Source organism: Micromys minutus, assembly GCF_963924665.1.
Source record: "Micromys minutus genome assembly, chromosome: 6".
In the NCBI taxonomy this organism is placed as follows: domain Eukaryota; kingdom Metazoa; phylum Chordata; class Mammalia; order Rodentia; family Muridae; genus Micromys; species Micromys minutus.
In genome coordinates, this window is record NC_137975.1 from 58,282,949 (window position 1) to 58,309,370 (window position 26,422).

The 26,422-nt window shown below is 36.6% G+C and overlaps 1 protein-coding gene across 1 annotated transcript; it reads left to right on the forward strand.

The window, feature by feature from the left end:
• The first annotated feature begins 8,837 nt into the window (after positions 1-8,837).
• Positions 8,838-26,005, forward strand: LOC308421530 (prostaglandin-E(2) 9-reductase-like). Its single transcript, XM_080917932.1, has 10 exons — positions 8,838-8,919; positions 13,832-13,952; positions 16,082-16,249; positions 17,031-17,147; positions 18,408-18,485; positions 18,992-19,114; positions 20,400-20,509; positions 20,776-20,941; positions 23,732-23,814; positions 25,008-26,005. Exons 2-10 carry the CDS (start codon positions 13,869-13,871, stop codon positions 25,048-25,050), a joined length of 972 nt encoding a protein of 323 aa, XP_080774058.1. The 5' UTR covers positions 8,838-8,919; positions 13,832-13,868; the 3' UTR covers positions 25,051-26,005.
• Positions 26,006-26,422: the final 417 nt, after the last annotated feature.

The window sequence follows — 26,422 nt, forward strand, 5'->3', positions numbered from 1 at the left end:
TAATAATCTATTTTAACTCTTTATATTATGAAGAACTTTACTTATGGGAAAACAGTTTTTCCATTGTAATTGAATTAATTTTTTTAAAATTTGCTTAAAAATTCTCATCCTATTCTCGAGTTTTTATAAAAAGGAGAATTTACCAATGTAGATTGTAGGCAAGATGTAGCAACTTGGAAGTTGCTGTACATGAAGCAAATAGCTCTTTTCCCAGGTTGAGGACCTTTAAATAGTGAGGCTGGAATGTAGTATAACATTTAAGTAGACAAACACGGTACCAGATTTAGAAAAGAAAATACTCAGATAACCACAGATATGGACAATGGGGGATGTCCTGGCATTGAGGCATAGGGAATGCGGGAGTTATCATATCCATATTTGCCTTTCTTAGAGCGGACTGGAGTGGAATAATGAACAAGGAAGGAGCAGGGAAGGCAGACGGACACTAAGTCTGTGGTATTGGGTAAATGCAATTGACATAGAGTTAAAAATGCCATTATCTGCTTGGGAAATTTCATTCTAGTCAAGTAATTAAACACTTATCTTTTTATTTCAAATTTTTGAAATGCCACCTGTAGGTGCAGGCCTGCAGAAGCCAGAAGCACATTCAGTGTCTCTGTGATGGTCACGTTTGTGGTAGAGCGATGAGAGAAGAGAAATGGAGCGTTTTGTGTGACATGGAGAGAGGCACAGCTGGAGAGGTGACAGTGAGAAACAGCCTTATGTGAATAGCTTCTTCTGACATTGGAGGCCATGGGATTCCCAGGCCCAGGCTGCTGATGAAGGCCATCTCTGTGTCCATAACCTGCTCTTTTTCAGATTCAGTCTTTTAAAATTAGTTGTTGTTATATACACATATTCATAAATACATATATATCGATAAATACATAAATACACTTTTCTGAGTATACATAACATTACTTGAATACACTATTTTGAAACTTTCCATTTTGTCCAGTAAAATCAATTAGTATATTCTTTCCTGAGAACGACTGTTGCCCCTGCACTCAGCCTTTCTTAGTTGCTTTTAAGGAAGCCATTCTTAAAATGAAAATGATTTTTATTTAATTAAACAATTTTATTTTCAAAAACAGAAATAAAGGTATAAATTTTAAAAGCATTTTTTGCATAAAACTATATGAATATATTTTTGTCAGTACTTGATTTTTGAAAGGTTTGATAGTATGCATTAAAAACTTACTAGTTACAATGAGCACAAAGTACATATAAAATGAAACATAACATAAAGAGTTGAAGTTTTTTTTGGTTTGTAAACATTAAACAGAATGATTTTTAAATACCAAGGATTGACCAAAGGCTATATTCTTTGCTCTTTCAATATTAATGATTCAAGGTATAGGTGTACCACACTAAAGTGTGCATATAATGACTGGAAAGCATGTAAGACATGTAGCAACCACATACATGCCAAAACTAGAGAAATAATGACTGCTTAAAATTTCAAGTCTTTGTTTTTATCACACATATCATACAAGCATGTGACAGTGTGGATGTAGCATGACTCTGCTCTTTGAAAGAAATCCATTAAAAGCCCTACTCCTGTATTTAAACATTCTTCAATAATGTTCAATCTATATGCTTCACTGATGATTATTTCATATTATGACATTTCAAATCCTATACAATTTTGCAGCCCTGGAATGCCTCCTAGTTCTTCTATGAATTATTTTGAGAAAGCTTGTACATTGATAGTCTTTGGTTTAATATACTGACAGATTCTGATAGTTATATAACAGCTGAAAGTTATAATGGGTGCTGAAGTTCAGTTTGCACCTTGACACACAGTTTACATCAGTGGTTAATCATTCTAGATCTAAGTATGACTCCAGTGCTCTTTTGACTGTAGTGCTCGCACTGCACTGTCATGACCAAGCACAATAATTAGAAAGCAGCAGTGTACTTGCCAAGTAGGGGAAGTTGTAAGGCTTATTTTTCTTCTCAATTTTCCATTTAGGCTGTGGAGAGTCAGAAATTCAGAAACACACACTTGTCGTTTTTTTAAATGCCCTGTCTGCATGTATTACTGTGAGCAGGTAGTGTAAGGCATCTGACAATTTCAATGCATGTCTGGGTAGAAAAATGTTTTGTGTGATGAAGAGATGACTCTGTGGATCTGTGGATAAAATACTTTGTTTGTTTACCTTAAATAATTTTATTTGATTCTTATACCTCTACTTCTTCTCCAACTTCTACTCCACCCTAATCCCTTCAAATCAACACTTAGTAGGAGAAAAAGCAGGTTAGAGGGGAAAGTTGTATAGACCTCAATAAGCTACTTTCTGCTGAATTTGAACTTTACTTTTCTTAGGGCTAATCCAGTATTTGTCTATCAGGATATTTGCAAGTTCCTCTTCTTGTCAAACTGCAATATCAGCCCCCAGGAGCAGCCAGGGGAGTGTCAGAAGCAACAACAGCTGCTGCTGTCTCCTCCTCCTCCTCCTCCTCCTCCTCCTCCTCCTCCTCCTCTCCTCCTCCACCTCCTCCTCCTCCTCCTTCTCCTCCTCCTCCTCCTCCTCCTTCTCCACCTCCTCCTCCTCCTCCTCCTCCTCCTCCTCCTCCTCCTCCTCCTCCTCCTCCTCCTCCTCCTCCTCCTCCTCCTCATTCTTTCTATTCTTCTTCTGAGTAATTCTTGACCTTCTCTTGACTCTAGCATTTACTCACTCTCCAGCAAATGCAAAATTGAAAGATCTGAATCTGGCAAAAATTATTCCTCTTCTAGAGCATAAGACAACCATTGTTAGAAACTGTGGACAAACTAAAGAAGCTCCACACCACACACCTGGCATTAAAACAAACAAACAAAAAAAAAAAACAAAAAACAAAACAAAAAAAAAAAAAAACAACATAACTGCGTTTTTTAAAGAAACCAAAATTCTTAATACTGTGTTTGATGTGAAGGTATAAATATCTGTCATCCCCAGAATCCATGTTAAAAGCCCAGTGTCTCTAGAGTGGGGTAGGAGACAGAGATGGGAGAATCCCTAGATGCAGATGAATAAGTTTGTCTGGCATGCTTAGTAGTGAACAGCAAGAGTGATGTTCAAAAACTGTGGCAGTTAAGGAGCAAGGAACTCCTCAGGTTGTACTCTGATCTCCACACTGATGCACATGTACACCCTCACTCACATGTATGTTCATGAACATATCATGTACACACTACATGCACAAACAACAAGTTCATGGTGACCACCCCCTCAAATATCCACCAAAATACGAGATGAATGCATCCTAGTCTAACAACTGTTAACTTATTATCCAGTAAACACATTGCATAATTTACTATGATTAAAAAATCTTAAAAAGAAAATTTAGAAAAAGTATGTTTCTTTATCACATTATAGTAATATATGTAGAAATTCTACTTCATATGAAACAAGTAAATTGGTTTGAACTCTCCAGTACATGTGAACTACTGTTTTAATTTTAATTCCTCTCACAACGGTGCTTGTAAAAAGGAACAAGTTTTAGATGTAATTATTTCAGTTATTCTTGTGTCTCAGGAAATAAAAAATGAAGAAACAGTGTCTGTTCAGCCAAATACAAGACAAGAAATGAATTTCACACATCAGTTTGTGGTGTTGTTGTTGTTGCAGAATCAATGGAAAATAGATATAGACTTCATGGGCAGCCAACTAATTTTCCCAGTAACCAGATCTGGTTGTTTCTTCAACTAAGACCCTCCACTACAGGAATAAGAGACAGATGGGTAGAGTTTGCTGCACCTCAGGGTTTGATCACCTGTGGGTTATTCTAGTCTAGAGACTTTGTTCCCCTATTTCAGTTGATTTTTCAGTTTGTCAGAATAACAGAAATATATATATATAGCATAGGCTGCTAGCTTTCTGGATTAAATACTGATTGAAATATGTTTAGGATGGATACTGTATTCACATGGAATCAGAACATAATCCTTTCTTTCAAGAAGGCAGGATTCAGTGAAATGATTGTACTAAATTCTAATGAAGATACATAAAATGTATGATGAATCATACTGCGCACATTTGTGGAGTAGCCTCAGAATCTTGCAGTCAATGCTGGACCTAGGCTATGAAGAACCACATGCATCACTCTTAACTGTTTGGTGTCACATGGTAAAGCTGGTCCTCTGAGATGCAGTGACCAAAGTGAAGGTTTTACTAGACTGAGAAGAAGTTTATATCCAGATATTGTCCCCAGAATAATGAGTTGTGTGATAGCGTGCCGGGGTCAATTTCTAGCTGCTGACGATGAGTTTGATTTCTAACATGTCTTCAGTGTCTCAGCCAAACCTTCCATTTTCCGCGCACCCAGCCCAGACCTCTTTGCACCCTGGCTACTCCCAGCACAGTCTCACCAGGCTTACATCCCTGGATCTCTGCTGCTTCTGGTGGCAGCAACAAGAACTATTAAACATTTATCAAAACAAAACAAAAATAGCTTAATCTTAGTATTTTAAATTTCCTATAATAGATCAGTTTCTAAGAATGTCTACTTGCTTTGAATATTAAAAAATGTAAAAAATTTGTAAATAACTATTGGATTATAAAAAACATAGTACATATAAAGCTACTCCTGCGTACTTTATTCTTACAAGCTTCCTATAACTAAACTGTTGTAAAACTCCGTAATCGAGATTTTTACAAAATAATTATATGCATCTTTTATTCCACTTCAAGCCATATTTTGGTTATCCTATTTATGTTTTTAACTTGAAGTAAAGAAGCAGAAACAAAATTTAAATACTGATGTTGTAAGGCAAAATAATCTAATATTCTTTTAATTATACATAAGAATTTTTAGATATCTGTGTCTATAACTGAAATGTAGTCTTCATGATGCACAATCACAAACACACACCAGACACACACACACACACACACACACACACACACACACACACACACACACAGAGAGAGAGAGAGAGAGAGAGAGAGAGAGAGAGAGAGAGAGACTTTCCCATACTTTTTGTCCAGACTAATTACAGATGACATGCCATGTACAGATGCCAGTACCATTTATTCTTTAACAAGGATAGCATATCTGTGATGTGAAAGTCAATGCTTGAGACACCTAGTCTACAGTAGAAATTGAGAAGCCACCTACATGTGAGAAGATAAATAGGAAGAGTCTGACAATGAATAATACACTCTATTCCCACTTGAGAAAGATTGGAAGAACATCAAAAGTCACAGAGACAGTAACAGGGTGTGGTGGTTTAAAAAAATGGGCTCCATTATTGATTCCTATGTTTGAATGCTTGGGCACAGGGAGTAGAAATCTTAGGAGGTGTGGCCTTGTTGGAATAGGTGTGGCTTTGTTGGAAGTTACTGTGGATTTGGTCTTTGAGGTATTGTATGTTCAAGCTATGCCCAGTGGAGCTCAAGTTAGTATCCTGCTATGGCCAAAGGATCAAGATGTAGAACTCTCAGTTCCCCCTCTAGATCCATGTCTGCCTGTATGTCTTCCCGACCATGTCTTTCCGGCCATGATGATAATGGACTAAACCTCTGAGACTGTATGCCAGCCCTAAAGAGATTTATGGCACTTTCTTAGCTTAGAGATTTTCAAGACTGTACCAAAATGGGTCAATATTTTTGTAAGGTTCTTCCTATAATATACAGATATCTAATAATATCACAGAACAAGCATTCTATTCTTTAAGTATTTAGGACTGAAAATGGGATTTTTCTTATTTTATTTTTCAAAATAAAGTTATTGATGAATGCACAGGCAGATTACATGCAAATAAACTAACTTTTTAAATTAAAAAAAAAGTTTTCTTTCATAAGAGTTGCTGTGGTCATGGTGTCTCTTCACAGCAATAGAAACCCTAAGATATAGAATGACAAGGCAGCCAAGAAACATAAGCAAACTGAAATTGGTACTCAGAAAGAGTGAGAGTATGGTGCTGGTGGGAGGTAAGATGCATATTGTTGTAGCCTCAAGGTAGATCCCCAGTGAGAGAGAGGATGCACAACCTTATTATAAAGACAAGCCTGGTTGTCAGACAAAAGAGACTGAAAGTCCTGCCAAGGCGTAAGCCTGCATTTCTGAAAGTCTTGAATACAGCTGTGCATTCTGGTAAGACTCCTCTGATTTGATGGTTTGAGCTGGGTACCATCACTATAGTCAATTTGTTGTTTAATACTGAACCCTCACAAAATCTAATAACAATGCCAATGCCCACTCAAGGAACCTGGAGCCTGAACAAAAAAGGAAAAGGAACTAGTCACAAAGAAGAGGCAAACCAAGTATCAGCAACTGAAAAATGGGATACAGAGCTAAACATAAAGTTCTCAATTGAGGAATATCAAATGGAAGAGAAGCATCTAAGGAAGTGCTCAACATCCTTAGCCATCAGGGAAATGCTAATCAAAACAACCCTGAGATTCCACCTCACACCAGTCAGAATGGCTACGATCAAAAATTCAAATGACAACAGATACTGTTGAGGTTGCAGAGAAAGAGGAAGATTCCTCCACTGTTGGTGGGTTTGTAAACTGGTACAACCACTCTGGAAATCAGTCTTCTGGTTCCTCAGAAAATTGAACATAGTAGTACCTGAAGACCCAGTTATTCCACTTCTGGGCATTTACCCCAGAGAAGCTCCAACATACAACAAAGACACATGCACCACAATGTTCATAGCAGCCCTATTTATAATAGCCAGAAACTGGAAAGAACCCAGATGTCCTTCAGTAGATGAATGGATACAAATATTGTGGTATGTTTACACAATGGAGTACTACTCAGCTATCAGAAACAATGATTTTATGAGTTTTTTAATAAAATGGATACATTTAGAGAATATCATCCTGAATGAGATAACCCAGTCACAAAAGGACATAATATGCAGTCACTGATAATTGGATACTAACCCCAGATAGCTCAGAACATCCCAGAAACAACTTACAGACTATATGAAGTTCAAGAAAAACTAAGGTCAAAAAAAAAAAGAGAGAAATCATTATGGTTAATTTTTATATACTAAGAAAACTTTGACTGTTTCCAGGTTACATCCTGTTTTACATGTACTTTATTCTCATTGTAACTAGAAAAATTTTAATGCATAGTATCAATCCTTTAAAAAATTCAAGTACTGACAAACATGTATTCATATACTGTTACACAAAAATACTTTTAAAATCTGTACATTTATCTTTGTTTTTTTAAAATAAAGTCGTTAAATTAAAATAATTCTTGTTAAGAATTTTAGATCTTTAATAGTCTTAAGAATTACTTAAATTTCTATTTAGGCTGAAATTTTTATCTATCTATCTATCTATTTATTTATTTGTTTATTTACATACCAATATTAACTTGCCCTCTATCCCTATCCCCATTCTTCTATCGCCTTCTCTTTTGAAGAGGTTCTCCCTCTAAATATCACACACCAATCAGGTGCTGGAATGCCTACCTAAAACCCAAGTTGCTCATGTGCTATATATGTGGAGGTGACGTAGTTTCAACACATGGTCACTTTTCGGTTGTTGATTCAGTCTGTGGGAGTACCACTAAGTCTAGATTAGTTGAGTCTGTTGGTCAGCCTATAGAGTCCCTGTCCTCCCTGGGTCCCTCAATTCTTCCTCATACTCTTTCATAAGACTCCCTGAACTCCATCTAATTTTTGGCCCTGGAACCATGCATCTCTTTCCATTGGTTGATGGCTGGAGCCTCTCAGAGGACAGTTATGCTAGGTTACTGACTGAAAGCATAACGGAGTATCATTAATAGTGCTAAGGATTAGTTCTTGCCCATAGTGTAAATTTTAATTAAGAGCAGTCATTGCTTGGTCATTCTTGCTGTTTCTCTTCTATCTTTGTCCCTGTACATCTTGTAGGCAAGACTCATTTTTGGGACAAGGTTTTTGTAAGTGGCTTGCTTTGGCTAAAATAATTTTTATTGTCATTTTTATATCTTTGATTAAATTGTAAAACTTAAACTGCTTTGCTAACTGCTGTTATCCTAGCTAAATTTGCTAATACTAATTTTCAAGGGACATATATCTATTTTATGCACCACCACTATCTGTATATTCCACCTGTGCTGGCCCAGCTAAAATAACCACTACCATAGTGTGGAGCATGTATAACTATTGTTGTTCAATGTATGGTCCAACTCTTAAGAAAGGTGTTCTAAATATATCATAAATCTTTCTCCTGCGGACAAGGTCTGTCCTCTGGATACTGCTATAACCTCAGCCCTTTCTTCTCTGAGTGCAAGGCTCCTGGGGGAATTTTAACTTTTTGTGGTCTATTGTTTTTAATATTCTGTTACCTGCAGAGGGACAGAAGAACTCTGTAGAATACCATAGTCCCTGTGAGGCCAATGGTTGTGGCTCATTATTTATTGTATTGTGTAATCAAGTAGAGAATTCACAATGGCAAAATGTTTTGAAGATTAGACACACACAAAATTTAAGCAGGAGAGACTAGTCTATGCCTATACCCATGAACAGGACATAAATAATAATAGTTGATAGTTGTTGAGTCAGCCTAAACAGGCATGCCCAGGAAAGCATGCACAGTGAATGTATTTGATTTTATGTGTAATTAAAATTCTGCACATATTCTTGAGCCTTCAACAACTCCTTATACAGAGGAAAATAAGCTCCTAAATGAAGCCTCTTTTCTAGAAGTGCCTTCCCTGGAGGAGAGGCAAAGAAAGTGTTGTCACATAGTAGAGAAATAGAAGTCCCTGCCTACCAGGCTCCAGGCATTACTGCTGGGCTCAGCCTGCTCTTATTCTGAAAAGATGTCTTACTTCCTTGTTTTCTAATATGAAACTCTTGGCTGCTCTCCCTATTGTGCATTCCATCTACATTATTCACATTGGAATTCAGAAGAACTGAGAATGAAATTAAAGTTGAGACTGCTGGAAACTGGAGACCTCCCCCAGGACATCTGATGCTCAATACAGGTTCAGTTTCTTATGCGTAAGGGCACCATTCTGCTTCTCCCTGTCCCTCCCATCAAGTGGACTCTGCTTCTGTTTGCTACTTGAATTTTCTTACTTCTTTCATGTTTCCTGCGTGTATTGAATAATTTTCTTCTTGTTGCTTTTTATGATGTGAGAATCCTTTAGCTTCAGCGCTGTCCTCTCTCCACTTCCTCTTCTTGAACACTCCTTATGATCATAATTTAACTGCCTCTGCTACCCGGTCTGTGGGTTTCTTTCTTTCTACTCCTTCTGCTGTGGCTTCTTCTTCTACTTTCCATTCCTCCTCTTCTGTTTGTTTGGTTTGGTTTTTTTGAAACAACATCCTAAGGACAGCTCCTTTGGTTTGTTCCTTGTGTGATACTTACTGAAATTTTGAAATAACCAAGGACATTGGCTTGTGCGTTTTCCTACAGCTTTTGCCCAGATGAAACTGTTTTACTTCTTCTCTCATGTCAAAAGACACTGAAATCCCCTGAGCTGGTTTTTCTGAGGCTGCAGACACCTACTGGGGAAAGCGGCAAGGTCTGCAGGATCTTTGTTCTCAGAGCTGCAGAATGAAATGTCTTTTTAACCAAGCAACCTCCTTTTATGATGAAACCCTGGCATAGTCTTGGAAAACTTGAAGACTGTTGACAGGGAGTGACCCGTAGCTGTCTTCTTCCTTACAAGGGGTTCTTACTACTACTTCCCAGATACATGTGGTTTTCGATGGCTTCGGGTAAAGGCTAAAGAGCTCAGGCACGGAGTGGGGAAAACAGTTCTGCCTCCTCTGATGCTGGGGTTGCCCTGTCTCTGTTTCAGCTGCTGCTTTAGGGAAGCCCGGGAGTGGGGTTCAGGAGAGCTTTGGGAGAGAAGATCTCTTTCCAAGCAGAGGTGTTATAGCTCTTATGATAGAAGTTCTCAGATGGGATAGTTCCTGAAGTTTTCTTTTGAAACTATTTTGTTTATTTTAATTATTCCTACTGTTAATTACTTGTGTGTGATAGTGTGCATGGTGTTTATGCTTCACATAGGCCACGGTATTCGTAGAGAGGTCAAAGGACAATTTTGTAGGTTGGTTTTGTGCTTTCATCTTTATGTGAGTTCTGGATATCAATCCTCAGGTTTCCACTTTTTCACAGAAAGTGGCTTTACGAACCAAACTACTTCATGGGTCCAAAGAAAGTTTGTTTTCTTTCTTTTTTAAAGTAATGGAAATTGAGCCCAGAGCACTGTACATTACTAGGCATGGACTATGTCATTGAGCCATGCTCCCAACTTGTGTGTATTCTTAAAGTGCTTATTAAACTTCTAACCCTAAACAAAGCAGGGACTCCACTGTTTGATGACAGGGTTCCAGCTAAATTGTCTGGAAAGTGGCAAGCTCAAGCAGTAGGTTTAATCGCTTTCAAATGGAGACCATAATTTGAAGGGGAATCTCCTTGAATATAAAGCTGATGTGCAAATGGGTTGGTTGATGATAGGGAGGACAGTCCAAGCATGATGGGAGAGAGTTGAGAATGGTTGGTACTTGGAAAGATGATCAAAAGACTGATCACTGTTCAGTCTCAAGAGGAAGTTTCCCCATGACACCTAAAGAGATCCCAAACTGCCCCCTGAAAGCTATACCACACATAGGAAGCATGTGACCCTCTCAACCATGGGTGGAGGATTGCCTGAGTGAATGGGGTCGCTTCAACTGAGGTGCTGCCTACCTTTTCGATTCATTTTCCTCTATTGGTAAGACAGGTAGTCAGGCCTGTCTTCATCTCATTTGATGCCCTCCAGGCTGCACCCTAAAGAATGGGGGCAAGTTGGACCCAGACATTTTCAAAGGGAGGCAACTTGTTTTCTTTTGCAATAAAGCCTGGTTCTGCTATGATCTAGGAGTGGGAAGACTTGTCTTTATATGGGAGACACAATAAATACCATATTACAATTATTGATATGGTTTTTCAGGCATTGAACAAAGATAACAAAACCCCTTATGTTTAAGCCTCTATGTTAATTACATTGCCATCCTCTTGCTTGATCTACTTTGCAAATAAAACAGAAAAAGGAGAAGGAGGTTTTTATCGCTCATATTTGTATCCTTAAAGGAAACTCCAGATTTTGCAAAAGCTGTAGATTAGATCATAGTTCCAAGCATTTATTCACATGAGCTAGTCTGTTTTAGCACTTACAAACTTGATACTAGTTTAAAAATTCTGTGGGGAATGAAATCCAGTACAATTTGGTCTTATTGCAACATGGAGGTCATTAATATATATGGAATTTGAAACTGTCAGATGGTAGCCCTTCAACATCAAGTGTCCCCTCTGAAAGTTTTTCCTTATTTATGAATGAGAGAAGTGATCACTCAGAGGGGAGAAAGGACTTTCTGTTCTCATCAATCCCCATTTCCATGTCTCGGAAATGCATTGAATGTTGATGGTAGCACAAGGGTCCTGAGTGCAGCCTGCCATCAGCCAAAAGCAGGTCTGACCATAAGCCACTACTGTTTTCTCTTTCCTTGCTTGATCCTTCATAAAAAATAAATAACCATTTGCAATCTCCCACAGTCCTTTATTGAGACTGTCATTTTGTATTACAATCTGCAATTACAAGGTCAGTGAAGAAATAGCTCCTCTCTCTCTCTCTCTCTCTCTCTCTCTCTCTGTCTCTCTCTATCTCTCTCTCTCTGTCTCTCTGCCTCTCTGTCTGTCTCTCTCTCTGTCTCTCTCTGTCTCTCTCTCTGTCTCTCTCTCTCTCTCTGTCTCTCTCTCTCTCTCTCTCTCTCTCTGTGTGTGTGTGTGTGTATGTGTGTGTGCGCGCGTGCATTTTATGCTTTATCTTGTATGATAATTCAGTGTTCAAGGTCCTTGGGAGCTCTTATCATGGGTAAGCCCTCTTGGAATTTAACATTCGGTAACACTCAAAATCATTTGAGGCCAATAATAAATATGAGAAACAGAACTAAGTGGTTCTAACAGTGTCACATGAGACATGGATAACTTGACAGCTTTATCTCCTTTACCCACTCTAACACTTCCTCTGTTCCCTTAAAACTTTCAAGAGCCCAATGTTGAGCAGGAGGCTAGTTGACCAGTGGTCTCTTCCATTCAGAATATGAAGAGCCATGGGAAACCCCTGAAGCTTAGGTACAGGAGTTGTGTTGTAAATATTTCAGTGGAACCAGACTCCACAAATGTGTGTGTTGATGATGTGTAATTTTTTATGCTGTTCTAAATCTGCTTCATAGAGAAGTTTTCTTGATGAGGAATGAAGATTAAATTTAATTGTGACAATAAAATCAAGTATTTAGAATATACTTAGGGATTATAATGGTTTAATAATGTGGTGGTTACAGGTTCTGCTCAACGGTCTGGGATTTTACCTGTCCTGGGTAGCTGGTTAGGTTTTTAAGATTAAGACTGTTTTCCCTATTGTGAATGGGTCTTGTGTCCAATTAGACAACTCACCAAATTATGAATGCTACTACAGTACACTTAGGGTTATTTTACCCAAGTAGTGGTCATTTTAATTGGAATAACTCTGGTCCCTTGATAATTTCTGTAGAGGTGGTGAGCAAAATAGGTCACAATAGAGTTTGGCCATGTTCTCTCTCAGTGGGCCAGTGCTTGGCTCCCCAAATAGGACAGAAAGAAGAACAGGCAGGGTGCTTGACTTTACCTGGTTACGTTTAAACAAGCTTTTGGAATTTCCTCATGTGAGAATGTGTGTCTGGTAGTGTTACATTTATTTTCTTAGTGAGCTTTTCAACTTTGGGATTATCAAAATTCGATTCCTTATTTATCACACTGAATTATGTGAACAATCGACCTTCAAGGGATGTAGTACCCTTTTCCAAAATGCCCATACTGAAATATAGTTAAAAGAAAACAGAGAGAGAAGACTGTGCCTGTCAGAATTAAGACCACTGTTGCCCATCTCGGACTGGTTTTATTATGAAGTCTGTTCTTGCTTCTTTGTTTGCTAAAATTCAGTGTTAGACTGCTTGGTCAAAAGTCACAGGTCTTTAAATTTCCTACCTTCCCTTTTTTATTGGTTAACCATTAGAGAGGCATAAGTATTGTTTAATCATCCCAAGAGATGCTCCAACATGCAATAAGGACACATGCACCACAATGTTCATAGCAACCCTATTTATAATAGCCAGAAGATAGAAAGGAACCAGATGTTCTTCAGTAAATGAATGGATACAAAAATTGTGGTATATTTAAACAATGGAGTACCTCTGAGCTATATAAACAATGACTTTATGAAATTCCTAAGAAAATAGATGCTCTAGAGAATATCATCCTGAGTGAGGTAAATCAGTCACAAAAGAGCAGTCATAATATGCAGTCACTGATAATTGGATACTAACCCCAGAAAGCTCTGAACACCCCAGAAACAACTCACAGGCCATATGAAGCTCAAGAAAAACAAAGGCCAAAAAATAAAAGCCTCAGTCCTTCTTAGGAAAAAGTAAATATATAGCACCCTCTCAGAGTGTGGTACACCTTGACCTTAAAACATTAATATTTCTAGATCTAAGAATATAGCCTTATGGGAATTTTTGGTATTCACAGATCATTATGCTTAATCTATACTCACCAAGAAAACTGTTTCCATGTTACGTTCTGTCCTACATATACTTCATGCTTACGGTAACTAGTGGGATTTCAATGCAAGCTATCAAACCTCTAAAAGAACTAAGTACTGACAAAAAATATTCACATAGTGTTATGCCAAAATGTCTTTAAAACTGTATATGTATCCCTCTTTTTTAAAAAATAAAGTTATAAAAAAGAAAAAATATATTGTTTAATCATTAATCAGAGAATAGTACTGCTTAGTCATTAGAGGGAGTGTGCCTCTGGTTATCCATTAGCCAGGAAGGTGATTGACTGTTCCACAATGTGTGCAGGAGCTGCAGAACCTGAGCAGTCAAAAGAGGGATAGCAATGAGTTCCAAACAGCAACGTGTGAAACTGAACGATGGCCACTTCATTCCTGCACTGGGCTTTGGCACCTACAAACCGGAAGAGGTAAGAACAGTGTCAGTGTGGTGGATGGGTCAACAGAAAATGGGCTGAGGGTGGATGCAAGAAATGAAACCGTCAAGTCACTCACTTCCTATGTGACTCTGTAGGATTCAACTGGTTCTGTTTTACTGTACAATATAGAAGACAGTTTGGCTTTGCTCTGTATCAAGGTCTGATTATATCATTGCTTACCAATAATTTCAGTAATTGGTCTTGGCTTGCTAGAAGAATCAGTTACCAGTCCAGAACACCATTGGCTTTCTTGATGGAGGAGGAGGGAAGAGGGGGGTTCTTTTGTTTAGCTATATATCCCAGATATTTTTTCCTACTAAATAATACATAACCGAGGGAAATCAGCATATTGAATACCTGTATAAATGGCCAAGGAGTACTGCAGTTCTATGTTGGGGAGCTGCCAGTAAAATTCACAGGTAATGCTGTTCTTGAGATAAGTAAAGCCTCCACTTATGACTCTCAACTGTGGAGGCTGAGGGGACACCGCAATGCGATCATAGTGTGGATAGTAAGGGTGGCATGCTGGCTGATCTTTGATACGATACCTTAGGTGCAGAACACAGGAGTCCAGAAGGTTCTCTGAAATGAAGTGAGGGGAGTTTGCAAACCTGGAAGAAATTTCATATTTTAAAATCTTCCTTAGACCATGCAATTTCAAAATAAGTGAATTATTCCTTTAACCTTGAATTCATACGTTTCTCGTTTACAAAGATATGTAGGGAGTATCAATGGCCAAACAGACCTGAAATGCAATTTACCATGTCAGAAATATTGAAAGAGCAAAGGTGGAGAAATATGATGAGATTTAATTACTTTGTTGGATAAAGTGGCAGCAAGGAAAAACAGCAGGATTAGAGAGCTGGCCCAATGGTGAAGAGCATTTGCTGCTCTTGCAGGGACCAGGGCATTGTTCCCAAAAGCCATATGGTGACTTATAACCATTCATATCTCCAATTCTAGTAGTTCAACATGAGCCTCCATGGGCACTTCCTGCATATGATGCAGAGACATTCCTGTAAGCAAAACATTCACACATAGAATTTATCTAAAATATAGTTTAAGAAAAAAAATAAATAAATAAGACAAGTGTCAAGAAGCCTCAGCCCAAGGAGGCAAGACAACCTGGGAAGGTTTCAGGGCTCAGTTCTGAGGGTCACTATTTCATTTACTATAACTTCATTGAGAAAAGAAGTTGTAGACCAGGCAGACCTTGTACTCACTGAGATCCATCTTCCTCTGCTTCAGGAGCATTGGTATTAAAGTAGGGTGTCATGCCCTGCTCTGAAGTTTTTAAAGTAATTGCAAAAGAGTTTTGATGTGTTCTTCTATTCTTTAACATATTAATATTCACATTACTCAAGTCTGGCAGAGTAGACAATAATTTTAAATTTAAGTCAGATTACATCTTCGATAAATAAAGTAGCTTTTGTTTTAAGGGCTGACAACCCAACATAAATAATCCTTTACAAAATGTGGAATAACCAACTCTCTGTACAGATGAGATTTCCCATATATTGTTATAATATGATGCAGAAAATAACTCAGTACTTCCTGGAAGTCTTCACTAGGGGACACATAATCCAGCACCAAATTTGTATTTCTTCTCTGTTTTGTTCCAAGTACCCTTCCTTTGTATTGTTGTACCTGTGACCTCACTACATAAATTATAACAAGACTAAACTATACACTCAGCCCTATAAACTTTTACAGGATAATCACTGAATGTGAGGTCTATTTGTGAAGCTCTGATGCAACTGATGGACGATTGTTGTGTGGGTATGCAAAGGGTATGGGTGTGAACTTCTCATGATTACCCAGGAAAGACCCAGCATGATCAAGTTGATACTACAACAAATGCTCACCTGAGTGAGATATAGAAAAACGTTGGTTCTCATGAAATCACTATTGTGTATTTGATCTCCACAATTCCTTCTGTAGATTCTGACATTTTACAGGCAGTAGAATTTCAGACAGGAACTAGACTCTTATGAAGCACTAAGGTTTTCATAAATGACCCAGTAATGTTTAATTCCTTCTACCTTAGAGAACTGACCATCAGATCCAATTGTTTCACATTCTTCTGTGTCTTTAAATACTACGCTTTGCTCTTTCTTCAGGTTCCTGACAATAAGCCACTGGAGGCTATTCAATTAGCTATAGAGGCTGGCTTCCGCCACATTGATACTGCCTATGTGTACCAAACTGAAAACCACGTAGGGCAGGCTATTCAAAGTAAGATTGCAGCTGGCCTTGTGAAAAGAGAAGACATGTTCCTCACTACAAAGGTATTGTGGATGCACTGCTTAGGTGTACATACTGCTTAAAATGTAATATAAGCAAGCAAACACTTACTTGATTGGATAATTAATTGGTAAAATATCTGTCCTTGTTCAACTCTTAACTGCACATAATTCATTGATGAGTTCCACCATGAAAAGCAGAAAAAAAGATTATGACTTCTTACTATCTATGAATGCATAGTTCATAGTTCCTTTATCTTCCTAAGCATTGATTATACTTTATCATAGGTGGTGGATTAAAGTAAACTATGAAATTGTGGTTTCTATATCTCCTAGATCACTTTGTAATGTGTTATATTCCAAAAAATAATTTATACCTTTAAATATTGAATGGCAGTAAAAGCAACTTACATATTAAAGATCAGTTAAAGTGAATTCACTTGTGTAATCACAGATTAGAATATTCACATGGTGCTTCTATTCAATGATATTGGCTGCCAATTCTTTAATGGAGGGAAAGATTTAATAATTAGATAAATAATTGGTTTATGATCTCTATAAGATACAATCCAGGGGCTGAGTATTATCATTAGTTGGTGGGAGTTTGATCTTTTGAGAAAATTTCTTTCATTTCTGAAAGATTGAAAGCATCTTATAATGATGTTCATATGTATCAGTCACACTAATGGAAGCCACAGAACAAAGAAAATTTTATTTATTAGTATTTTCTGTAAGGTACTAGACATATCAGTATTCTGTAACATAAAGCCTCTGCATGTGAAAAATTTACTAATCCATGATTACTTCTGTTCTTCTATGCAAGTAGCTTTGGTGCACTTTCCATAGACCAGAACTGGTTCAATCTAACTTGGAGAAATCGTTGAAAAACCTTAAGCTGGATTATGTTGACCTCTATATTATACACTACCCGATGCAAATGAAGGTAAGAAATTTAAATGACAAGGCTTAAATGATGTTGACAAGGGTGGGGCAATCATTTTTTACAATGATCAAAAAAAAGTTTTGTTATATTTTCCTGTAAACTTAATTGCTGTGTTATGGAGTAGATTATACAAAAAAAATCATAAAATGAGAGGCCCAAGAAATTGCTGGAATTATAGACTTAAAACTAATCTTGAAACTGCTACTGTTGAAGCATTCCTTATATTTCATTAGTTGATATTTGGATTTTATTCAGTTTTTTCTTGTGGCATTGAGACAGTTCAAGTTTTTGGGTTATTCTCTCCTTAAAGCATCTTTGAGTTTTCTACCATCAAAATTAGTTTTGAATATAACACAAATTTACCATCTTTAGTGGGCCTAGTTACCTTTTTTCCAAATATACTCAGATTTTAAAAAAGACCACTGATTGGCCTATGTCCAGATTCAAGTTCATTATTACTGGAAATCAAGTTTGTATGACTACTGAATTTCTCAGTGATAGAGAAGTAGATCAACAGAAGTATACTGGTCCAGCCAGTACAAAGTTGAGCCATCCTCAGAAAAGGGGGAGGAAGGTGAAATATTATAAAAAAAGAAGACTCAGAGACCAAGGTTAGAAATTGGAAGGACTCTCCAATCAGAAATGCAGCAAGTTTACTTCTTTTAGGCTTTATATACTTTACAATATCATGAGATACAATGACACAGCCTGCAAAGACAATGGGTGATGTACAATTAATATCTCTACCCATCTAGAGGCCTCCCTATTCCTCCTTGTTCCTTCCTCTAAGCTTAACAGAACAGTCAGCCCCTTGCCTTGAGCTTCAATTGTATCTCCTCTTATCATTCCATGCACCAGCAGGCCAGGAAATCTGCCAGCAGACCATGGTCTGACTTGTCTCTGTCTGACAGACAGACTTTCTCAGGAGTGGGCAAAATGGCTCCAAACACAGAAGCATCAATAAGAAGTGACAAAATAATAGATGTCACCTAGAAGATCACAAGTAGATCTGCAAAAATACTGTAAAATAATAATAATAATAACAATAGTAATAGTAGATATGTAAAAATACATGACTGATACAAGTGACTAAATCAAACATATAAAAAGACTTCTTATAGTTGCATATGCAAATCACTCTGTAAATATAAACACACAGAATGGTGCTCTTCTTGGTGAATATTTAGTGTTCCAATTCTAGCTATTCCTCTGAGACACCCGTGTTTATTCAGATCATCAAGCAGACTGTTTCTATTCCAGCCGGGGGAAGATCTGTTTCCAAATGATGAACATGGGAAAACATTATTTGACACAGTGGATATCTGTGCCACATGGGAGGTAAGCAGTTGGAAGAGGGACAATGGAGGAAGTGAGGGAGGAACCCTCAAAGGTACAGGAGAGTATGGGAATGTACCTCTGAGTGTAGGCATTCTTTATTTTTATGGAGTGTGTTGGAGTTCCTACACTGTTATTAAGGGAAGAACAACGGGAATGACTAGATTCTGCCTTGATACTCAGTGTGAACATCACTGCCTCTTAGTAAAGACCCAAGGATCTCCCTCTGTTATCTTTTTTTTTTTGTTTGTTTGTTTTTTTTTTTTCCCTCTGTTATCTTTAGGCTTTTGATTTCTTCATGCTCAGTGTCAGGGATCATCCAGGCAGTGTTTCCCCAGGGCAACATTTTCAGTGTTAGTGTGATGATGATCAAATTCAGGGTCTTTCACACTCTGGCAAGGGCTCTGCCAATAAGCCATGTGTGCAGAATTGGATGCTGTTCTTTCAAAGTCTCCATCTTGCATTTATTTCAATATGAATATGACTCTTTACAACTCCTTCATTCCTAGGCAATGGAGAAGTGTAAGGATGCAGGATTGGTCAAGTCCATTGGGGTGTCCAACTTTAATAGCAGGCAGCTGGAAAAAATTCTAAATAAGCCTGGCCTCAAATACAAGCCTGTCTGCAACCAGGTGAGAACCCTCACATGCCACTTTACCTTTCTTTATTTCTGTAATAAAGCCAGGATTCATCTTATTTTCATGGAAAGGAAGATTCTAAAATCAGTGTCACTGTAACAAACGGTACTTGGAAATTCTAAAATACAATCTTAGATTATTAAAATTTTGTGAAAATGAGGGCATACCATAGTGCCCAAGTGGTACAGAATGTGGAGATTTAAAGTGTCCCTGGGAGCAGATGTTAGTGGGAGTATTTAATTATAAAAGAAAACTTATCCTTGAGCTGGAAAATATATTCCCATATATATTTTTTCAATACTTTTTAATTACATAAAATGAGTATAAATTTATTTATGTAATATATATTAAATTTACATTTATATATTTATAATGTTTTATTTTAATTATAGTTATAATACTATAAAATATTTAATTATGAAAATATTTCATATCTAATACAAAGAAAATATATAATACAAAGAAATTTTAATATTTAATATTTAATATTTAATATTTAAATATTAAATAGTTGTGCCATAAAAATAATAAACATTTAATGTTATAAGAATAATTATAAAATATAATATTTGTACTATAAAATATGTAATGATAAAGTAAATGCAAATTAAATGTAAAAAAAATATAAGTATTTTTTAATTTTTAAAATTACATTTGTGTATGTGTTCTTGCTTTTGTGTGTGTGTGTGTGTGTGTGTGTGTGTGTGTGTGTGTGTACAATGTTATGGTGCATATGTGGAGGACAGAAGATAACATGTGGGTTTTATGGAGCGAACTCAGTTCTGTCTTGGCAACAAACATCTTAACCCACTACACAAGTCACTGTCCCTATTACTTCAATATTCATATGAACTTGTTCAAAGCAGATTCTTTGAATTTTCACTTTCAGAGAGCTTAGAAAACATCTCCCAAGAATGAAGGTGTTATCATACATTGTTAGGTTTTTGTTTAGAGAAATTAACAATAGTTCTCTTACATAATCTGAATATGCCTATATTTAAATTTCTCAATGATTTCTGGAGACATCTTAAAGCCAGCATTAAGCTTTCTGTTTGTAATGCAAAACAGAATTAAACTCCAAGGTATGATTTATAGAACTGGGTTATCATAGGAAAATTGTTTTGTTTCATATTAATATAGACATGAAATTAAATTTTAAAGACGCAAATTATATTATATTGATAATCTAAATATATTTTCTTTTTTAGGTACTTACCTTTAACGTTTCTCTGTTCCATTAACGTTAACATTTCATCTGTCTTTGTTTGCCCATCTACAGGTGGAATGCCATCTCTACCTGAACCAGAGCAAGCTGTTGAACTACTGCAAGTCAAAGGACATTGTTCTAGTTGCCTACTGTGCTCTTGGATCTCAGCGACCTAAGCGATGGTAAGAAGGACAATGGGGAGTTTACTCCAAATGCCAGTGTTGGTGAAGTCTTTTCAGTTCTGTAAACTCGATTTTCAGAAGCTCAGTTTAAACTGACTCAGAGAGAAGGTAGAATTTTCATTTTCGAGAAGATCTCAGTGGTGGAAATATTGCTGGTCCAAGGACTCCTTTGACGATCCCTGGTTTTGAGTGGGCACCATATGAGTTCAGAAGTCTCCTGAAGATTCTCAACTTCTGAAACTAAAGATTTCTGCCTTTTCTTCCAGGGTAGATCCAAGTACCCCAGTTCTCTTGAATGATCCAGTTCTTTGCGACATGGCTAAAAAGCATCAACGAAGCCCGGCCCAGATTGCCCTTCGCTACCATCTTCAACGTGGAATTGTGGTTCTTGCCCAGAGTTACAAAGAGAATGAGATAAAAGAGAACTTACAGGTGACCAGGAAGGCCGTAGACATCTGGACTTCTAAACACTGTCTCACTATCTTGCCACTATTTTCTTCTTTAAAATCTTTCAGGGCATTTTTGTTTTCTGAGTCAATCTCCCTAGCATTTCCTAAACATGTGAAATTTCATTCAAAGTGCTCTGAACTAAACACAAATGTCAAGTTAGCTTGATAGGATTAGATGTAGAGAAAACACAGAGATTTAGGATCTCACATTAAGACAGACAGGCCTGGTGCTGGCAGAAGCCAGAAAATGAAATCATATGTTCTAGAGCAGGAGTTGTGGATGGTGGTGAGCTATCCTGTGGGTGCTGGGAATCAAATTTGCTCAGAAAGAGCAGCTAGTTCTCTGCACCACTGAGACATCTTTCTAGACCTGTGCTCACACATTTTAATGTGGATATATTCGTTTCTTTTGGATTGCTTCATTGATTGAGTACATATTCTTTTCTTGAAGACTTGCCTGTGCAGATAATCTTTTATTTTCAACTACAATAACTTTGTTGTACTGTTACCTAAAGTAGTTGCAAAATGAACAAGTGTTAACATAGAGCTTTAATATAAAGAGTCTAGTTTAGCTCATTAGTCTGTGGTTTAAATTTTTTCTTTAGTTTGACTGAACTCTGAGCCATCTTTCTAGCCTTACTTCAATCAAATATGTTTATGGAACTGTTGTATATGTTTGCCAGATGATGAGGTCCAGTATTCAGTTTGTCTTTTAACTGATGTTCTTCAGCTTCAAACAGCTTTCATTCACTAGCCAATTGTCATAGGCTTCACCTTCTCACGTATTCTCTTTCAAGACACTGAGTAGAAATCTGCAAAGACTTTAAACTTAGGCAAATAATTATTATATCATGCAACTGCTAAGTTGTAGAGGTCAACAAAAGCTAAAAAAAATAATTAAGAGCTGGGAGATGGCACAGTGTTAAAACTCCTGTCTAGCAACTTCGGGACTAAGCATTAGGTCACCAGATGTCTCATAACATTCCAGGTGGATGTGTTCTCCCCTCTTACTCCAGCCTTGTAAGCAGACAAGGGATCCCCAGAATAATCTGGCTAATAGCCATATTGGTGAACTCTGGGTCTAACGGAGAGACACTTCCCTAATGAATGAGGTACAATAGCTATGAGGATGAAGCCTGGTATCTAGCTTAGTGTTGCACATATACACACATACACACACATGCACATGCACATGCACAAGCATGTGAATGCCCCTACATATGCAAATCTGAATAAGCATATATATATATATATATAGTCACTCACTCATTTATTCATTCAATATATATATAGATGACATAGATGATATAGATAGTAGATATAGATGATATAGATAATATAGATATAGATATAGATATAGATATTTATAGATATAGATATTTATAGATATAGATATTTATAGATATAGATATTTATAGATATAGAGATTGAGATAGAGGTAGATATAGATATATAGATATGGATATGGATAGATAGATATTCAAGAGCTAAAGCTCTTCTTTTTATTATGTTTATTCATTTACCTGTGGTTAAATACCATGATCTTTCTTTGAGAGGAATACAATATCATATGCCTTTTTTGTTTATAGATGTGTTTCCAACTTTTCTTTAATTGAAATGCAATTTATCAAATCATGTAAAACAAAAATTCAAGAATTTACTAAATAATTTACTAAAGGTCTATGTGATGGTGCCCACAAGAATATTTATATTCAGGAAGTTTTTTGTCTTATTTATGCCACTCTTTCTCAAAGTGTGTTGGATATCAGTCTTGCTGATCCAAGTAACAATCATTTTGCTCTACCTTCTTGTATTTAAAAATATGAAAAATTACTTCAAAAATGTGGATGTTTAAACAGGACCTGGCTAAGGACAGTACCAAAGACACTCCTACATGCAGGGCAGAACTGCCACATAGTGGCAACCTTAGACAAAGAACTGCAGGCAGTTAAAGATTTCTAGGAGTGTAAGATCTAAAGAATTAGTCTTGCTTAGGATAAGCTCCTTAATTGCTTATTCAGTACCAACTAGTCAGGAATGAAGTTATATATAATATGTATATGTGTGTGTGTGTGTGTGTGTGTGTGTGTGTATGCATACACACACAAGCAACACTAAGTTAATTTAGCAGTCTATATTTGTATGTGTATTTGTATGTGTGTGTGTGTGTGTGTGTGTGTGTGTGTGTGTGTGTGCATAGTGATATAACAAAAGAGACCATGAATATGAGAGAAAGTAGCAGGGAGACATGTGAGATTTCTAAAGAGGAAGAGAAAGAGGGCAGTGAAATTATGTACTTACTCTTTAGCTAAGAATACAAATATGATTCTCTAGGTAGATAATTCATATATTTGTATATATGAATTTAATAATTTATTACTGTTTACCTGGATTATATCTTTCAGTGTTTTGATATGTCTTTCAGACTTTAAGTAGGTATTAAATTTGTCCATCAGTTGAGAAAAAACTGAGATTTTGAAATATATAGACTTTTAATATGTAACTATAATGGGAATGTTCAATTTTAGGTGGCTTTTTAAATATATTTAAATAACTTTCTTAGTGGTTTTCTATTAGGGCATTTGTGTATATGCTGTGAGGTTTATTGAACTAATACTCATTGACCACTGAGTGTCTTTCTTGATATCTTTAATACCTTTTAGAGCCTTATTGTATATTTAAAAAAACTGCCTTGCAGAATAAAATGTAATTCACTTGGGTTTTAATATTTGCAAATGTGGAGTATCCTAAAGTGTTTTTAATTGATCAATAGGTGTTTGAATTTGAACTGCCTTCAGAGGATATGAAAATCCTAGATAGCCTGAACAGAAATTTAAGATATGCACCTGCTCCATTGTAAGTGACTCTGATATATTTGCCACCATTTATTTTATTTTATGTCTTTTCCTTTCCAGCGAATGCTTGTTCAGAAACCAAAAATTTCATTCATTTCTTGAAAACTGTTATTTTAACAATTCTTATTTTCTATTTCTGACCTACAGCTATGTTAATACTGAAGATAACGTTTATGCAGAAAGAGATGTAAAACAAATGGGGAAATATTTAGGGAAAAAAACTTCTTCATTCATTCAATTGACAGTCATTAAAAAATTCCTTTCTCTTCAGGCTTAGGCATATCTTCTCCCACTGGGGCCATGGTTATATAATTTGATAGTTTATTCATACTTCAAATAAATAAAGACAAACATGAAATATATAATCTTTTCTTACAACTGAAGATTTTAATTCATAACAGAAGTAAATATAACAATGTTTAAACCTGGTGAATAGTTTGCAAAGACAAACGTGTGTTATCATTGCTAAAATAGTTTTTTATTAATATAGCAAAACGAAGGATAAGATGGGACACAGATGGCAAGTCAGAGAGTGGCAAGCCAGTCAGAGAGAGAGTGGCAAGCTCTCAGGAATTCTGGCCACCTATTAAATAGTTGAATATGTTGTGACTTTTGTCAATTTATTTCTTATAATGGTGCTAAGGTGTACAGATGTTCAAATTATATGATAACCTTGCTCCTTGATATAAAAATCTATCTTGTCAATGACATTCTTTATTTGGTTATAACAAAATGTGTTTCATTTGTTGGTTAGAGCATAAAAATGAAAAAGGTAGTTAAATGAAAGTAAATTAGTACCTAAAAGCTGTACTATTCACATTACTGTGTAGTGGTTAAAACTACACAGGATATTTGCTTTATGCATTTACTGACTGAATGAAATGGAACCCAGTCTTGCCCTCTGTGATTTTGACAGACTGACTGTAGAAGCCAAATAAAGGAGCATTTTGTGACTGTCTGTTTTCCTGTATCATTCTGACCTCGGCAAGCAGACTTAATCTGAAAATTCAGTTATAATATTTTTAAAACATTTCATTTGTAGTCAAGTTCATGAAAATAAAAAATAGCATATACCACAGTCAGGCAAGCAGACAAAATGCTCAAGTCTAATGAATAATGTCATACATTACTGCTTTTTTTCTACCACAGAAATAAGTCCAAGAGTTAATGTTTTACTTTTTTTTTCTTTTTCAGTGGAGAGGGGCATCCAGAATATCCCTTTTCTGATGAATTTTAATGTGAAGACCTGTGTCATGAGTTCTACACTCAGTCTCAAAGCTCCTCTATGTGAATAGTGATGTGTGTGACATTCCAGACACCGCTGAGTCAGTATATGTTATTCCTGCTCAGTCTGAGCTGCGTGATAAGGCTCCTTCAGCCAAAGCTAGGTCCACCAGTCTGCAGCCTAAATCATTACATTTTCATCATTCTTTGGCATTGTGGTAACACTTGTTATAAAGGTCTTTGGTCAGGATTGTCAGTGTTTCATGTGTGCTTTGTTTCCCTTTGAATCATTGAAACGAAAAATTAAGTATCATGGAAGCCTGTGGATAGAACTTAGGAAATGATAACCTATGGGGGAGTAGTGGGTGAGACATTTGGGTCTAGAGAAGTTGCAGTTATCAGGTACTTATGAGAAGGTTTATCTGGCCTCTGACACATTGCAGGTAGTTCATAGTTCTCAATATGCAAGGTAAGGAATTTTTGGAAAGACTGACCAGAAGTGCTTGGTTTCCCTCACAATATCTAAATAATTAAGTTCTGGATTGGGGACTGAGACATTACCAGAACAATACGTGCCAATGAAGTGACAGGGAGGTTAAACAGGCCCTGATATTGGGCACAGCAATGTGTCATTAGGAGTCATTCTGATGCTATGTTTCTTTAGTAGAGTGACAATTTTAAGTTTTTTTGGTTCCCATGACCTAACTAGTCTCAGGTTCTAGGTCTCATTAATGGTGTAAGGTATGGGTTACAACATGTAGAGTCAGCCTTAAATCTAACCAAGCATGGCTGGCTTCTTCAATAAGAATTGTGTCACTATTCCACCACTATGTCTTACAGTCACTGTAGCAGATTTCAGGGTCATAGCTGAGTGATATTTATTGATGATCACTCTTCTCCTCTGGTAGCATAAAAATAACTATCTAGCACCATTAACACTGTTCAGTAGGTTGAAACTTGTAGTTGGGTCCCAGATTTATTTCTCCATATTTAATGACATAAGTATGATCTTACTTATTTTCATTTTCATAATAATAAAGTACATTTTCAGGTAAATGAAACTTCAATAAAAACATGAAAAAAATAAAAGTGTGGCAGTCTGAAGTTTTACATTCACTCTGGAAGCATCAATGATCTACTTGATCTTAGCTAAGTAACATTATCCAGACTCTTGAAAACAGTCAAAGTGTACAGCAACAAAATAAATCTCCAAGCATAATAAATGAGATTTCCCTTGGTAAGCAATTTGACTGTTTTGCCCAGCCTTAACAAACATGCCCAATGAGATTTTGATCTTCAGGTTCCATCCACAGTTGTATTAGTCAGGGCTCTTTAGAGACATGGAACTTATAGAATGAATCTCTATACATAAGGAGAACTTACAG